The sequence below is a fragment of the Gavia stellata genome, chromosome 4 (assembly GCF_030936135.1).
Source record: "Gavia stellata isolate bGavSte3 chromosome 4, bGavSte3.hap2, whole genome shotgun sequence".
Classification (NCBI taxonomy): domain Eukaryota; kingdom Metazoa; phylum Chordata; class Aves; order Gaviiformes; family Gaviidae; genus Gavia; species Gavia stellata.
The window spans coordinates 15,492,621-15,510,839 of record NC_082597.1 but is presented as its reverse complement, the minus strand read 5'-3'; the positions used below and the strand labels follow the sequence as shown (position 1 = coordinate 15,510,839).

At 39.9% G+C, this 18,219-nt stretch overlaps 2 protein-coding genes across 2 annotated transcripts; one reads left to right on the top strand and one right to left on the bottom strand.

The window, feature by feature from the left end:
- Nucleotides 1–3,584: 3,584 nt before the first annotated feature.
- EFCAB10 (EF-hand calcium binding domain 10) lies at nt 3,585–7,682 on the top strand. Its single transcript, XM_059816265.1, has 4 exons — nt 3,585–3,684; nt 3,929–4,093; nt 4,351–4,434; nt 7,636–7,682. The coding sequence occupies exons 1-4, from the start codon at nt 3,585–3,587 to the stop codon at nt 7,680–7,682; spliced, it is 396 nt and encodes a 131-aa protein (XP_059672248.1).
- Nucleotides 5,912–17,321, bottom strand: RINT1 (RAD50 interactor 1). The gene is made up of 14 exons (XM_009809188.2): nt 17,130–17,321; nt 16,535–16,730; nt 16,138–16,379; nt 15,797–15,970; nt 15,570–15,719; nt 14,264–14,420; nt 12,288–12,398; nt 11,866–12,091; nt 11,131–11,268; nt 9,951–10,150; nt 8,412–8,626; nt 7,627–7,807; nt 7,420–7,538; nt 5,912–6,293 (listed from the first exon to the last, which is right to left on the bottom strand). The coding sequence occupies exons 1-14, from the start codon at nt 17,135–17,137 to the stop codon at nt 6,077–6,079; spliced, it is 2,334 nt and encodes a 777-aa protein (XP_009807490.2). The 5' UTR covers nt 17,138–17,321; the 3' UTR covers nt 5,912–6,076.
- Between the last annotated feature and the right edge of the window lie 898 nt (nt 17,322–18,219).

Here is an 18,219-nt window from a genome sequence, read left to right as displayed (position 1 = left end):
CTGTCCTTCAGAAGGACATCAACAGGCTGGAAAATTGAGCTGACAAGAACCTCATTAGGTTCAACACAGACAAACACAGAGTCCTACACCTGGGAGGGGGGGTATAACCCCATGGTATTGAACAAGCTGGGTGCTGACTGGCAAAAACGCAACTTTGCAGGAGAAGGGGCCGTTGGACAAGCTGAATGTGAGTCAGTAATGGGCCCCTGGGGTGCTGAAAGCTAACCAGCCTGAGCTGCCGCAGTAAGAACGTAGGTAGCAGTCAGAGGGAACTGATTGTCACCCTCTGTTTTGGCACTTGTGAGACTGCATCTGTAGAACCATGTCCAGTTGGGCCTCCTGCATACAAGACGCAGCATGCATACTGAAGTGAGTCTAGTGGAGTGCTACCAAGATGCTTAGTAGCTGAAGCTATCCATGTGATGGATAAGTATATGCTAAAAAAAGAAGTTTTGTTCCATTTTAAGACAAGAAGATTAAGGGGGGGAGAGGGGTCTGAGTGCTGTCTTCAGCTACAAGATGGGTGATCGTAGAGAAGATGGAGGCAGACTCTTCCTGGTGGTGCACAACAAAATGGCAAGAAGCAATAGACATAAGGTAGAGCAAAGGGAATGCTGATTAGACATAAGGCAAAAATTCATTGCAAAGTAATTGAGCACTGGAAAAGGGCCCAAGCAGTGTTGTGGAATCTCCATCTTGGAGACAGTAAAAACTTGACTGGACAAGGCTGTGAACAACCTGATCACAACTTTGAAATTGGCCCACTTTTGGGGCAGGGAGGTGTTGACCACATGATCTCCAGAGGTCCATTCCAACCTAAATCACTCTGCCATTCTACCCAGTAAAATCAAACAAAAAATCACCAAAAAAAAGGGTTCTGGGTGTTGAGATAATTAAGACCCAGAAGGTTAATATATCTGCTGTTAAGCACTTTCCCTTATAAATGCATAGTGTAAAATCCCCTGGCGAGGAACTTGCCTGTATCTTGGAAGTCCCTGAGGATACACAATGGAAGGGTGCAGTGGAGCTCTTCCAAAGCAGCAACAGAAGTGGCAGGATCCAATCACTACAGGTCCACCCTACGCTCCCTAACACAAAGCCCTTTCTAATGTCCATGTTGAGAAGGAGCAGAGGAGGGTAAAGCATTAAAAGAGCTGCTACTCAGCAGGTTCACAGTAAGCGCAAAGCAGACCCAGGCACCTTTCCCAGCCCTTACTGCTCCTGTCTCTTCCCACAGCCGTAGACTTCAGTCTTCTAACACTCACATTTGGAAGAACATGTCCATATGCCTGTTTTCCTCAACAAGACAAGCGCTTGTTCTGCGACTGGTTTCATATCTGACCTGTAGTCCCTGTTCTTCTCTGTTAAAACCCTTAAGACTCCTGGTAGTCTATTTAGTCCTGTGTAATTAGGTAACAGGCTTAAGTTATTAATGATATACTGCAAAAGCCTCAGCTTCTGTCACAACAGGAATTAAGTCAACCAAATTCAATTTTAAGTAACCAGGACACTTTTTAAACACATGAAAACAGATTTGATCCTTGAGTTTTTGATTAAAACTCAATTAACAACAACTCTGTAACGGAACCAGAAAACTTTCAGATGTTTGTCAAATCCTGTTTTTCTTAGTCACCAGAAGTTCAGTTTCTCTTGCAATAGCCCATGTGAGCTTCTCACAAATTGTCCTAAACTATCACACTTTTAGGACTCACATATATAGCTGATATATCGTTGTATGAACTGAGGATAATAAATTCCCTACATGACGCATTATCAGAATATTTTTTCAAGGAAATAAATTGTGCTGTCTTAAAAGTGAAATGAAATTAAATAATTAAAAAAAAAAAAAAATTCCTGGTTGTAAATCACATTGGGGTTTGCTCTGCTTAGTGATTTTTGAACCATTCCTCAGAGAAACACACTTCAACCTGTAATTCCTGTGTTTATTCTTAAAAGTTCAGTCCTCAACATGTGTGTTTCATACCAGTTATCTTTGTTGACCACTAAAGGAGAAACTTCCTTCGCCAAATGCTGTTTTCCCTGTCCCAAACACTGACTTACCTACCTTTCTTGCCAATCTTTCATTTGCTCTTTCCTTTCCAGTCAATCTTCCTATCCTTAGGTTCTCATTGTCATGAAAATATTTTCCATGTCTGTCTTTTTTTTCCCTCTGCTGGCCAGCTCAGTCTCTTGTTTGTGCTTCACACTTCAATCTACACTTTCTCCTACCACTCTTCTTTAGGAAAAAAAACCCTTTTCTTTGCAAACTCTATTGAAAGGCATAGAAACGTCAAATGCAAGAATGGGTTCCGTAACTATGAATGGTATTCCTCAGGAAAAGGAGGTTTCCATCACTGCCAGGTAGCTGTCAAGGGAAGTAACTGTTACGAACCTACAATTCCTCTAGCCCTCATTAAGACTTGAAGCAGGTAGCATAATCAGTTTAAAAATACTAAAGAGTACAGTCAGAGCATGGCTGTACAATCTCTGCAGTTTTGGATGCTGCTTTTCTCCCACTCTTCCTCTAAGAAACTAAAAAAGGTGAATTCTATTAATGTCTTGTGGTATATTTGTTTTGGCAAATAGTTAAATATAGGTAGTGCTAGACTTTTCACAGGAATACCGTGTTTTTCTCTACTATATTTATCATTGTCTATTTTTATTTGATGGCAGATGGTTATGTCTTTGTAGATTTGCTTGAATCTTCTTTTTTTTTTCCGTTTTAGTGGGACACTTTCCTTACTATCCTTCTCCTACTCACATCGGGTAGTACAATAAAAAGGTTGTTTGATGTCTCTTCTCTGTTTGCACAGGCTATGCTGCAAACCTCAATAACGGTTTTAAAATGTAACCTTTCTTGCTCCTGGTTGCTAATCACTGATTTTGCGCATCCCACCGGCAGCGAGCACACGTGACCACGTCCCACCAGCTGGCACCTGCGCGGTTTGCTGTCCTCCCGCGTTTACTCGGATGAACGAAGGCCGCCTTTAGCGAGGGAGTCCGGGCTGTGGGCCCTGCATGGGAAAAAGCAAAAGACGTCGACTGCGTTACCGCCTGTGGAAGGAAACGTGGCTGGAATTGGGAAGACTTGCACAAATCTTAACAGCAGTAGCGTGGAATTTGCTTTCCCCATGAAGTAATGCATCTGCGGGACAAACTAGTAACTTGGCTGGAAGCGATTTTCTGTTCGAGTGCTAACGTGATGACATCTAGGCAAATTAATTTTTCCTTCCCACTTCCTACCCGTTAAAGCCGGGGCTGCGCAGCCAGCGAAGTCCCGCTAATCCCATTCACTCCGCCCGACGCCCTGAGCTGACGGAAGGAGGGCCCCGCCAGCGCTGGCGAGCAGCTGCGTCCCCTCCCGCCGGGCCCCGCGCCCGTTTTCTCCTTGCGCTGGCGTCCTTGAGGCCGCCTCTCCTCCTGCGTGTGCGAGCGGCTCCTACTCCGGCCCTCCCCGCGCACCTCCGCTCCCCCCCGGCTCCCAGAGGCCGTCCCGCCGGGCTCACCTCTCGGCGGGGCGGGGACGGTTAACGGCCGGCGCGCGCGGCGGCGGGGCGGCGCGCGCGGTCTCCCAGCAACGCGGGATGGCGGCGAGCGAGCAGCAGGGCCGCGACTACCTGCAGCGCCACCGCATCCCCGAGCTGCTGCACCGCCTCGGCGCGCTGCTGCTCTACCACCGCCCCGGTGCGGCACCGCGCCCCGGGGGCCGGGCCGGGCAGGGCAGGGCAGGCACCGTGCCCCGGGGGCCGGGCAGGGCCGGGCAGGGCAGGGCAGGCCCGGCCCGGGCGCCCCGTCTCGGCCTGGGCAGCTGTGGCCCATCCCCCCCGCGAGAAGCGGGGTGGGGATGGGGCGGGGCGAGAAGGGACTGTGCGGCCTTCGGTCGCTCGCTGATTGTCCTGCCTCTGTGGGCGCTTTCACTTCGTTGCAGAAAGACCACGCGAGTTCCTGATCCAGGCGCTGGAGAGGGTGAAGGCCGGAAGAGGAGCCGAGGGGGAGTACCCTCACCTCATGGACGAGGCCAACCTGGCCGCCATGTTCCAGCTGCTGGATGTTGTAGGCCAAGGCCACATAACGCCGGCGCAGTACAGAGAAGGTGCGTCTCACCTGAACAGCAGGTCATACTGAAGTGTTTGTTTGCGCAGAACTATTAAAATAGTTTCAAAGCTACACATGGGTATACTTTAAAAGCATCTGCACATTTGCCAATACACAACCTGGAACTTGGAAAGTTACAAAAGTTACATATTTTTAAGTTACATATGTTTACCTTTTATTATATCTAGGCCACTTTAAGAGGTTAAATTAAGCTTTCCAAGACCTGCATAGGAAATTCTCTTTCCTTAAATTTAGCTCTTAAAACTTTGGGACTCAGCACTGAAGATGTGCAGTTTGGAGATGACGTGAATATCACACTGGACGTATTCAAGGAAGAAGTGTAAGTTTAATTGAAAGGGGTTTTGGGGGGGATATGCACAGGAGATATTTTACTGAGATTTATTTTTTATGTACAAAGCTATACAATTAAAGGACTTGTCGGTTTAAGCTTAGCCCCTTTACTTTGCATTGCAAGATTTAAAAAGGTCAGTTACTGCCTGACCTTGCTTAGCTTGCTGTAACCTGAACCAAACTCGGCATTTTCTTCCACCACCTCAGTTCCAGGACCCTCTCAAAGCAGATCTCTCAGATTACCTAACCCCTTGGGTCAGACAGGCCGTCATCAGGTAGTCCAGGGGTTCAAATATTGATCTAGAAATGTGAAACAGTGAAGCAGTGTTGTCTTCTTTGCCAGAGGTAGTAACACATCTGTCGAGGAAACAAGCTCAGCATTTGTAACACTTTCTCATGATCAAGGTATGGCTCTAGGGGCAATTTTTTGGTAACTGTTGCAAGTACTGAAAGATAACTGGAACTAATTATCCTCATTGTTATCTAACTGGAATTCTTTTTTTTTTTTCTGTCTTAGGAAGAAAAAGATGCTGGAGAGCTGGGCTGTGTATTAGTTTGAGCAGTGGTCTGTTACATAAAAATAGGCATTTTGCTCAATTCTTCCTGTCATTTGTCAGCTGTGGAGAGCTGATTTTAAGCAGTACTCTCTTTTTCTCATTTCCTCTGCCCTGTTTGAGCAACCAGCTGAAAAGGACAAATGACAAAAACTTGTTCATGTTTACCAGGCACTGTAGGGGTGTCTTTTGAGAATTGCTCTTTTTACAGAGTTAGAAGTAGAGATCTCTTTTACGCAACTAAAATAATGTTTTTAGTTTCCTCCTTCAGTGTGTGGCTTACAGTAAGGGCTTGTTACTTGTTGGCTCATTACCTTTGAATAAAAACAGCTTTAAGAGTTGAGCTGTTTCTTAAGCTGGTTTTGGGTTTTGGGCTTGTGTTGTGGCTTTTTTTTAAAGGAAAGACGAACTTCAGCAAGTTATGACAAATGTCCACAGTTGAAGAAAGGTAGTGCTTCCAACTAAAATGCTTGTTTCAAACTTAAAACACAGCATTTATGCACCTTTTAAGGAGAAATTTTAAAAAAAATTAGGAGAGACCCTGGTACAGTAAAGAAAAAAAAATTTGAATGAGTATGAATAAAGAAAACAAAGTGATATATTCCTTCCTTCCGTGTTCTGTTGATACACATTTTAATACAGAACATCCACTACCTGGGATTTAGAGATGTAAAATATCTGTGTTTTAGTGAAGGTGGACCAGTTCATAGGGAATAGTTGTCCACATTGTACATGGGTGTATTTACACTGTAAATACTCTATTCCTTCAAATGATGTTACAGCACACAACATTGCGAAGGCAGACATACTCATTAGAGATGAAGACAGTTTTAGCTTCTAAATGCAATGGCAAGGTGGCCATGGAAAACAAGATCTGCGCAGTTAGAAGCCAAGTCAGAAGCATTTTGAAATATTTTTTTTTAAACTGTATACAATAGGGCATAAGAGTAGATTAAACCAGTTGTTCAGCATACAGTGTTGAAAAAAACAACCCAAGTATATTACAACACATTTGCTTTGCTTTTGTTTGAAATAAGTAATCTAGACCAACTTATTAACCGCTTCTGAAGAAGTTTTTATTTTCCTGTGTTTGGCCAACTAGCTCTCAAATTGAGGAGAATCTCAACATCTTTTTGAGCTAATTTATAAACTCCAAGTTCATTTAGTGCTGCTGTAGCAGATGGCTGGTGTGGCTTTAACATTGTTTCATTTTCTGAAGCTGACTGTAGTACATCCTTCAGAAGCAAGGCAGAGCCAATATTCAGGTTCAGGATAATGCAGGCTTCTTTTACACTAGAGGAAAAAGATACAGATTAATACAAGAAGCACCATGAGATACACTGAATTTTGTGCACACAGTGATTAACAAAAAAACCTTCATGGACTTCTGAAAAGGATCAGAAGTATTGAACTGAAAAGTACTGCTTAGATCAAGGCAAATAGTATACTTGTTCTTACTGTCTAAGCTTTTTCCATTATGTATGTGTATATCACAAACATCAGCATTTTGCCTCCCACTGCTGTATTAAAAATACAGAATAGAATTTTGTCGAGCTTTCCCTAACTACATTATCCCCTAAGGTAATTAGAAACTTCTTATTCAGTATATTTTAAGAGCACGGTTTAACGGACAGTTGCTAGAACCTGAACATTTTCCCTAATTAATATCATTAGGGAGCAAACAGATACCCTGTCTTTGTCACATTGTTTCTAGTCTAAATACAATAGATAGCCATGTACCCATTATGCATTATTTTTTACGGTTCCTTTGTGCATCTGTGTCCTCCTATGCTGGGAATAATATGTATGTATCAGTTACCTTTATGAAGGTGATGTGCTCAAAAAAACCCTTAAACCTGAACACACTACATAAACATTCCAATTAAAAAATGCCAATATATAAACTCTGTCTTCAAGTTCAAGACTGAATGCCATGCTCTATATTGATTTAAAAATATTAAGTAAGACTAACTTCTGCCCCAATTAGCCCAGGAGTTTAGCGCTGGACTCTTTAGAAGACTAGACTGCTATACAAGGCAATTCTGAGCAGGAACATAGTTTAAAGCAGTCTTTCTTCTAACATTTAAGGAAATTTACTGTGTTGTAACTGTATCTTTAGGCAGTTTCTTCGGCCCCAGTTTCGGAAGTCTGTGCTACTTATATTCCTTCTGTAAGTTAATTTATCTAGACATCCTGACTGCACAAAATACTCCAGAACACACGCCACAGTCAGTTGCTGTCTGAATACATGCTGCAGAATCAAAACCTTCTTAGCTGTAAGCATTGGAAGCATAAAAGATCCATGTATTTTAAGTGTGGATCAAAACTGTGAAAAAAATCTTGGTGATACGTAAAACACACGTATTCATCTGGACATTCAATTTTGAAATACCGATAGAGCAGAAGTTTGCCTACTTACTGCTTGAAGTAGTTTTCTGGCCTCTTGCAGTAGTGTGAAAATAAAGGGAACAGATTTCTATTCATGTCAAACTGGAGTTGTGCTGCTCCTCCTTCATTGAAATGATTTGCCATAATTATCTACAAACACAAAGACATGCATGTGCTGTTTAGGCCAGTCAGTTACACCTATGCTGTATTGGATAGGTCACATTTTGCTGATACCTACTTCCTGATATATGTATATATCCACTTTCTCTGCAAGCATTTGCCAGAAAATTTTGAACAGCGAGTGACAGAGCTGCTGTTCTAGTTGTAGCAAGCGGTCTCGTAGGGTCAACAACATTGGGCAAGCTGTGCTCGATAAAGACATTACTGCTTGCTCTGCTTGAGATGGTAAAGATAACCACCTGAAAGAAATTATTGCACTGAAGTCATTATAATGAAATTATTCGTATTACAACAACGGAAGTTAAAATTATCCTTTGAAAAAATCTTACCCATTTACAATGGTTCAGAGAGAGTTCTCCTTTCCCATTTCAAATCTAAAAGTAATCACGGTCTAATGCTATGTTTAAATTTCATTTAATATTAAACTCATGCGTTAGTTATAAATCTCTGAACATGCCATTCAAAGAAACCTCATCTAATCTAACCAAACATTCAAGAAGCCCTATGAGTCTGAAGGCAGAACAGTCATTGCAGGCCACTTCGTATTAACTCTTTAATACTACTATGAAGAAAATAATTCTTGTCCAAACTGGAGTGATCCAGAATTCTTCCTAGGGTTTTTAAGATAACATGCCCACTAATTGTGGAACTACTTCAGAAAGCATAGCCTTAAAATAGTCTTGAAGTTAACTGTTAAGAGAATTTTCCAAAACTTACTACCTTGCACCAGTGCTATTCAGGAAAATAATTTTGCCTATTAGCTATTCCTGCCTTTATTTACCTCAATATTTTTAACAGGAAATAATATTGTAATATGGGAGGAGATTAAACAGACAGAATCACCTCTCTTTTTTGTACAGCTTTGCGGCATCTTTGACCTCTCTGAAGACATGATCTACTTGACGAGTCAGCATGTCATGTTTCAGGCGTTCCAGAAGGTTAATCATTTCATCAAAGACAGAACTCTCCATCGAAGCCAGCTGCCCTAGCTGCAGTTTACTGACAGCGTTACTTTCTGCACGAACCTCCAGTTCGGCCTGCTGTAGCTGCAGGAAGAACTAGAGAAACAAAACCAGACATGAATACTACAAAAAATAATCTTACCACTTGAACTTTTAATTGGTACTTTAATAGGTACATTTCTAGAAAACACTCTCCTGACACATATATAAACTTAAAATTTTAAGACTTTAAAAACACTTTCTTATCTTTCACCATGGCCCTGATTTAGTGAAAAACAAAACACGGTGGTTTAATCCTAGTGATAGAACTGATACGAGTTTCAGATATAACAGCAGATAGGTCACGGGAACAGATCTAGAGAAATACTAAAAAGATATTTTAAGACTGACAGCAGAATGTTTAAAAACCCCCTCATTTTGACCTTTTAATGTTTGCAAAAGAAACTAGAATCTTTAATTGTAATTTGTTTTAGAAATAATCATTCATTAAATCATAAATTTGCTGGGCTGACTACAGAAAGAAAATGGACCAAGTTTAACGTGACATAGTGGTAACAACTTGTTGGTTTTGCTTTCAAGCAGATCAAGACGCTTAAGTAGATGCAGAGACGCAGCTACACAACATGAAGGCTGCTGTCCTACCAAGTCAAGATTATCCTTTGCTAGAGCCACGGTTTCCCGTGAAGACAAAAAGAATTTGGAGGCTGCCCATCTCGCACACAGTATCTATTTCTACACACTTTACATGTAACAGGTTTTTTTGACCTTTTGTACCAATAACCACAGAAAAGCTGAAATGTTACAGAATAGCCATGCTGCCACCAGGCTATTATATAGCAAAATAATTAATTCCCAATTCCCAGTTATCAGCAAGCGGCTTTTCTGAGCAACACCTAAATCGTGTTGCAACGCAGATACCCATGCTGAGTCCATTTAAGCTAACCTGCCATGGGAGTAATTCAAGCATTGTGCATAGGCTACTGCATGCATTTCAATGTCAATGCTGTTAACACAGGCTCAGAGATCTCCAAAATCAACTCACTATTTTTTTTTTTACGATACAAAGCATGTAAAGGAGACTACTTTTTTGTCTGTTCAGATCATTCCATCCCCCAGGCTCTCTTTGCATTTCCCTAGAAAGTTTATTATTAATACTTATATATATTATAATGATATATAAAAAGATATAGATAACAATTTTATATATATTAATATAATTAAATAGCTTAATCTCAAACAATAATCTGCCCTTATTTATACTTTTTATTAAATCTGAATTTACATCTCATTCTATTTTTTCAGCAATTCATTCTTCTGAATACACTTAGATAAACAGTGCTGAAAATGAAAAGTTTGTATGAAACAAACTTCCAAAGTCCATTTTTTACATTTTTTTTTTTTAAGTAAAATAATTACTTACCACATTGTCAGCCCAGTCTGCCAACACTGTTGCTATATAGTTAACAGCATTAAGGATTGCACAGTATCGGCATCCTAAGGAAGCTCTAGTCTCTTCCTTCATTACTTGAGTTAATCGTATCCTGAAATCATCAACTAACTCCTTCTGTAGTCCCAGGAACTGTAGTTTTCTGGAAGCTGTTGGAAGATTCTTATACCTGTCTGGAAAGACATGAATAAAATGTTTTTAGGTTTTCCAACACTAAATAAAAGCTGTTCAAAAAGAAACATTACAGTCATCTTACTACACAATCTTACACCTATGGGAACACCATGTAGTATTTAAAACAGCTGACATTTTAATGATTTCAGGGAAACTACTCAATGCAAAAGGTAAACATGTACAGAAATTACATTATTCCCCCTCCCGATTCCACTAGTATTTTGTATTCTAATACTTTAAGCAATACATGTATCTCACAATATAGTATCTCACACACAGCAAGATAAAGGTATTGAATATGCAATTAAGTGTCTCCTGAAAACTTACTTGCTCTTATGTTCTGTTCCAAGAAAGCAGACACTACTTAATAGCTTCTAAATTGTCAGAGTCAAAAGGAATAGGAGGATTTTTTTATTACTGCATTGTAACAAATTACATTCTTTCAAGTACAGGACAAGTGGAAATGGCCTCAAGTTGCACCAGGGGAGATTCAGGCTGGATATTAGGAAAAATTTCTTTACTGAGAGAGTGGTGAGACACTGGAACAGGCTGCCCAGGGAAGTGGTGGAGTCACCATCACTGGAGGTACTCAAGGAACGTGTGGACGTGGCATTGTGGGACATGGTTTAGTGGGCATGGTGGTGTTGGTTGATGGTTGGACTTGATGATCTTACAGGTCTTTTCCAACCTTAGTGATTCTGTGATTCTTCTGTGAAGTATGAACATGTTTAAATATCAAATGTATTTTTTTAATTATTATTTTGTAAACATGTCACTAGCTCGAGATTATTTATGCTTGAGTGAAAGTCCGACATACAAAACAAACAGGAAAGTTTTTATTAAATTGCAAACATCACAACTTTGCAACATTATTTGGTGACTACTGCTGACAATGGATATTTAGTAAAGAAAACTGTTAGCTGAAGTTTTTTTTACTATTCGTTACAAACAAGAGCAATGCCTATAGATTAATAATTACCTGTTATAACTAACAACAGAGTCATAAAAGTTTCAGCGCAGTCTGGGACTTTCATTTCATCTACATCGGTGATATCTTTGTATTGCGATATCCACGCAGCCTCTGATGAAAGCATAGAGTCCATTTTCTGAAGAGCAACTGAGATGCACAAAACTTGTAAATTGTTTAGGTTTTTAATAAAAAAAAAAATTTCTAACTAAACCCCCTCTAAAATACATAAACATAAAAGCCTTATCTCTAGTAAGTTAAATTTTACATTTTCAGGTTATAAAAACTACTGATGACCAGCTTCATACAAAACCAGCTTCAATGTATCTGCAGTTGCAATGCTGTTAACAACTATGTCAGAGTTGATTGGGGGGTTTGTTTTGTTTTTTTAATAGTTGGCTCGCTCCTTTCCAATATATTTCCTCTTCATTCCTTAAAAGTTAATACCCTTCCCCTGTTCCAACTTAAAGTTCATCCCTGTCTGCACACATGTAAAATTTGTCTAAAAATAAGGCTACTGGAGTCCATACAGCTTAGCGGCAAGAGTCTTACAAATTCCAGAAGCACTATTAGAGTCTAACCAATTTTTAGTCAAAATAATCACAGAATATGAAAATACATGTGTCTTATGTAGCAGCTCTCTCCAGGTGGCTTATCTGATTTGAGAAGGCTTTTCGTGTAAGTATACACATACTTTCTTTCTGATTGTGCAATATAAAGGCCAACAAAATCCACTGGAAGTCTTACATTTTTTTTCCACTGTTAGCCACCTTTGGAAGCAGGATTCTTCTGACAGAATATGCATGCAACTGGGAAAGCTGCTGAGATAACCATGAACGCTGTACAACTCTCTCTCAAATAGAAGTACCTCATCCACAAGGTGACAAAAGAGTGTATCATCATACAACAGGCATGGAATATCAGCAGCCAGCTTCTCCAAAATCAGCATTACTAGAGCACGAGAGAATTCAAGCTTTTGAAAGAAAAAAGTGAATAAAGTGTCAGAGATAGGAAGTACTGACATGTGCAAACATGTACATAACAAACTGCTACTAGACTGAGTTAAGTCTCACCACACACTTAGTGAAATCAGTGGAAGTGGGCTTGCACAAATATCTATCAGAAGTTGACTTACATATTCATAGATATAAAACCATGAAAGTGCTTACCCCAGCATTCACTGAAGATCCTGCTTTGTCCAGTATTGGCTGGATTTTTTCATCAAGGAACTTTGCGTGATTTCCAATCCACATAAGTACTTGTGTTAAATACCACTCAGGCTTATTTAAAAAAGAAAACATGAAATGCATCCAACAACATTTATCCAAATGCTCCTAATATTTTAAGACAAACTTCTAAAAATACCAGTCTCTTCCGCTGCCTTCTCTTGATTTCAGATCAGATAAGTCTTTCATCGTGTTTTCCTTAGCTTTGATTTTCATAAAAGCAGTATCAGAGAAGTTTTTCTGGATTTGAATTGTCTTAAATGCACCAATTATTCTGTTTCTTCTCAAGCAAAAGCTCCATTTTTTATTTCCCCCTTCTCTATTGCTTTCTCACTCATGAGGTCCTCTTTTCTGCTTCGCATACTTCCTGTATGGTCTTTGTTTCTTGGTACAGCAAAAAGGATGCACTCCTGAGAAAAACCCTTCCCAGTAGCTCTGTTCTTACTGTCACTGTACCCAACCTCAACCCACACTGGAAGTGGGGAATCTATCACCTTCTCATTTCACATTATAATGCCTTTAATTTCAGTTTCCACACCTAAAAATATGGGCTGTAGTTTTTGATAAATGCTTCTTTCAATGTTAGTGCATGTGGAAGCAATTCCTGTCCTCCTCACTCGCAATAGCCGAAGAACCTTCTGTTGAACTGCACTCACATTTTTTCATTTTTTCTGTGTCTGTTTCTCATTTCTGTATCAATTGTCACTTGTCTATTGAGTTTGGGGTTTTTTTTGGTTTTTTTTTTTTTTTTTTTTTTCTTTTTTCTTTTTTTTCCTTTCTTTCTTTCTGACACTCCCTCCCCGACTTGCCAAGATCATTGTGAGCTCTGACCCTGTCCTCTGAAATACTTGTAATCCCTTCCAGGCTGAGGTCTTTCAAATATTTTACATGGGTATTTTCTTTATTCCATTATCCAAGTTATTATTTAAAAAACTCAAACCAAAACAAAGCAAAAACCCAACCCAAATTTGAGCAAGGCCCTGCTGGAATATCTTTCTGATCTGACACCTGTAAACTTCTCTTCACAAGTTTTTTAGAAGAATAGTTGTTCACAAATTTCACCTCTTGAACATAATTTTCCCATTTGCTTATAAAATAACTTCGTTCATGTCTGAAAAACCTCTTCCCCACTAACATACGTAACATTATTTTAAAAAGCACTGTAGTAGCGACTATCAAGATTGCAAATATATTTACATTTACCCAAGATTGTCAACACAAGCACACAGACTTGTGCAACTAAACTGTAACAAAACAGCTCTCAAACTCTGCTGCAGATGTATTCCAGCAGCATTAACACATTGAAACCTGTTCCAGTGATAACTCTCAGATAAAAATCTTCAGTCTTTGAAGATAATTAATACAGAAAGTGAGTCAGTTTCCAACTGGTAAACTGGACATCTCTTGTTGTATGTCAATTAAAAAATTTAACCCAGAAAACTAATTATACAAACAGTGCCTTTAGACTAATCACATTTCATACACTAACAGCAGGACCCAACATTTTCAGATATATGAAGGTAGCAAAACACAATGCCAAAAATCAAAATTGCAGCTTTGCACAGTGTTTGAGCTCAAGCAATAAGGAACAGTGCAAAACTGTTTGCAAGGAGACAGAGGAAATTCATCAAAACTTCTGAAACGATGGGAGTCAGTCTAAGATTGTAGTAATGCTTTCTAAAGGATCTGGGCAAGGGAGAAATATTGCCCCGCCCAGGGAAAATGCTTGTGCCTCTGAAAGGTCTCCAAGTGCTATCTTGATGTCTGTCCACACCTAGGTAGGCACAAGAACTGCACGGTTTTGAAGAATCTTAATTTCAGAAAGGAAAGTGTTAAAGCTATACAATTTAAATACAGCAATCTATCTGTTGCTTAAAAAAAGCAATTAAAAAAAAAAATCAAACTGCTTTCTCCCATACCTTGTTTAAAACATTGGTTTGCTTATTTCCAGTGAAATGATACTTGAATCTTTTCTGAAGAGGATTCAGCATGATCTGTATCGGAAGGATAATGGGTGGCGATGGGGGTAAAGAGTACTTTTCTGGCAACTGTTTAGGTTTGGTTAACAGTTCATCTCTAAGTTTGACAGTCAAGGATGAATTTAAGTGTTGAATTCTCCCAACATCATCATTTCAATAGAATGGGTTTATAAAAATGAACATTTCTTAGTTGTACCTCATTGGCTGGAGGCAGTATTATGCAATCAATACAATTCCTCAAATATGAAGGATACTCAAAATATTTCAGTTTACGTAATATTTAATACAACTCAGGCTACTAAGGATTATTTATTCAATTACAATACAAGTCACTTAAGTCAGTTTGATTTAGAAACCAGTATCATTAAAAAAAAAGAACACAGAAAACCACCATTATCAGTACCAAACATAGGAGCTGTCCAAGAGACACGCTTACTCATGTTTGTTAAAGGAGGATAAAAGACCCATGAGATTAAAACATGCAATATGTGATTTCCCATTTTCATGTAACTGATTTACATGACCCAGTGTGCCAGACCAAAATTGTCACCAACTCAGGTTTGTGTAGAATGGCCATGTATCTTCCCATGCCATGAAAAAAAAAACCCTAACAAACAAACAAAAGGCAGCTACAACCACTCCAAGAAAAACTGCTTGGTTGAGCTTCAATTATGATTTAATTCACAAAAAAAAGGAACAGAATGAGCAGCAGTGCCTTCTGATTAACCTCAAAGGCAGACTACTATTGCTGCACAATGAAAATCCTTCTGTAGTCTCCCCTTTTTGCAAAGTCTCCTTCCGAGACACGTATCTTTAGCTTTCCCTCTTTTCCTTCTGGGATGGGACATATTAAAATTATTAAGGCGGATTTCAAATAAGGCTATGAAAGGAAAAGCATTAACTGTGTAAAATAAAATATACATTAGCATATTTTTATTAATGCATGTAATCTTGCTGAAGCGTGTAAGGCCTGATCCTCATGAAACCTGAACTGTCAGCTACCATGAGATCACTAGCTCAGATGACTTGGGGTTACAATGTTGCTACTGCGAAAAAGGATGACTTTGGCACCTAGCATTTTCTAAACAAAAAAAACCCCAACACATTCTAATGTTAACACAAAATAACATAAATTCTAATTATCTTTTGTCTTTAGGGAGAACAAAATTTTAAATAATACTCCTTGAGAATGTGCATGACATTTATTATTCTTACTAAAATATATCACAATTATGTAAAAGGATACGAGGTTTGCAATTTCAGAAGCTGACAAAACAACATCTCCAAATTGTTGTATACATCAGGAGCGCTGGCTGGTGCAGCAAGGCCAAATGCCTGAGACTGTGGTGGCCCCACAAATGGCCAGCGGAGCTGGGTTAGTACCTCTTCAAAGTCGCTGCAAGGCAAAACAAGCACTGTAACACAAACTTACGGTACAATGCAAAGATGAGGGAGTGACAGTACATCTCTTACCTTGACAATTTGTCCTTAAGAATTTTATGCCAGAATTTAACAGTGGCTCTCACAAAAGCAAGAAGATGAGAACAAGATGACTCCTGAAGTTTAATATCCAGTTCTGCCATGAATGCTAGAGTACTGGCTGCCTCTGGAACATTGTTGGTCATCAAATATTGCTGAATGCTATCACTATAAAACACAAGAAAAGTCAAAGCCAAAAATTCATTAAAGATAACAGAAAAGAATAATTTGTATATTGAAAATGAAGATAATACTTTCTCAAATCTAAAACATTTTAACAATGGGACAAACTAGGTTACCAGTCTCAGAACATATATGCATTTCTCAAACTTTACCTTAACTCTTCTATTCGTGAAATCCATTTAAGATAGGACAGGTGTCGTTCAATCTCTTCTACTTGATTAATCAGTACATCGAGATCCTCCATCCATGGCTGTGCTTTCAGTAAGTGGCTACTGATTGAATCAGATAGAAGAGTTTCTTCCTCTAGAAGCCGACTCAGAGACTTTTTAGAGTCTTCTGCATTCTTTAAGGCATTCTGAATTCTTTTAGGAACTTCTGATGAAACTGTAAGTACCTACATTCACAGAGAAGTATTAAGTCTAGCATAAAACACTGCACTACGTAGAGTAGTACCATCTGAGATATTAATACATTGATTAAATTTAGTTAAATATACTTAATCAGTCACACAGCATATTCAGAAAGAAAATAAAAAGGAAAGATGTTTACCTGTTCTTCTAACTGCCTCTTATTTTCAGACAGCTTATCAATAAGGTTGTCTAGCTTCCCCAGAGAATCATAGTCATTTCCAACTTCTCTTTCCACAAATTCAGAAACATAGTATGGGATATCACAATGATCTAGATCCCTAGTGACTTCTTTCTTTCTAACAGCAACGGTTGCCATGTTTTCTTTCTCTGCAATACTGATTATACAATTTCTAATTAGTCACCACTAAGACAGCACAAACAACTGTTGGTCTACTGAGGACACAAAACTCCATGAAAAGCTGGCAGTTCAGTTTCAATTTAAACTTAAATACGACATTCAATAAATATATTGCTTTAGATGAGACAATCTACTGGCATAAGTCTTAGCTGAGATATGATAAAACCTTGCTTACACAGCCAATTGGTGATTTATCATACGTTAATTACTGAAGAGAAACATGCCTGTTAATTTCTTACTTCCCCAAAAGTCTGAATTTTATTAAAAATAGTTCACTATAGATATAGTTTCTACACATGTAATATGGAAAACTTAATGAAAAACAACGGAAAAATTTTTGTAAAATACAAAGTAAGATAACAATGTTCCGCTTTACCTTTTCATACAGTTTAGGATGTTCCAGAAATATCAACTGGTGACTGATGTATTACTAGCAAAGTATTCACTCAGGTCTTGCAATGATTTGTAAAGTAAAAGCATCACTGAAATATTTGTAAGAAGACCCACACTGTATAACAGAAGAGGCAGGCACTTGCTGATCTACACATCTGGCAGCATCCAGAGAAAACCAGACCTGAAATTGAGAGGATGATCATGTACAGTGAAACAAAAAAAGGCAACAATGACAAGCGTTTGGCTAGTTCAATTCTCAACTAATATCACTTTCAAAACATTATTTAAAAATGAAATTTATACACTTGCACTTTATCTGCTACAAGCTTCGATTAAGTGAAAAACGCTATTAACCAGACAACAGGAAAGAATGAGAAAATCAGAAAAACTTGAGCCAAAGTTGGAGAAGCAATAGAGAGCACCAGCAAGAACAAACTGGGAGACCAAGTGTGCTGCTGAAGAAGCAGCAAGTACAGAAAAGAGAATAGTAAAAAGCACCATGCTGTTTGCAGCAATGAAAACAAATAATATGGCAGAAGACTACTAACCAAGTGGTGCTCTTTTCTTGCTAAAGGAAAGCATCAGAATACAGGAGGAGAGAGGAATAGGACACTGGGGAGCATCTTCCAACTACCTCCCTCTCAAGCACGCAGCTCTGCACCCACCCTCGCCAGAGGGCCAGGCCTTTTCAAGGAGCGTTAAAAGGCGCTGCGGGCCCCGGCGAGGCTCTGGGCAAGGCCCTCTGCCGCCCACGGCCCAGGCGACCAAGCAGCCCCTTTCCCCGCGAGCCGTTAACGCCTCGGTGAGCCCTTCTTCCGCCGCTCCGGGCTCTGCCCCGAGGCGGCGCTTTCCCTCGCAGGCTGGACGGCGCCCAGCGAGCGGACGCAGGCAGCGGAGCTCGGAGTGAGGGGCAGCGGAGCTCGCACCGGCCCGCCGAGGCAGGCCAGCGCTCCCCCCGGCCGGCCGCTACCCGTCGGACTTACTTCCGCCCGCCGGAGGAACAGCTGCTGGGTCGGGTGCCCTCAAGCGCCGTCCCCGCGGCGGGGGACGCACCCGCCGCCCCGGGAAGGCGC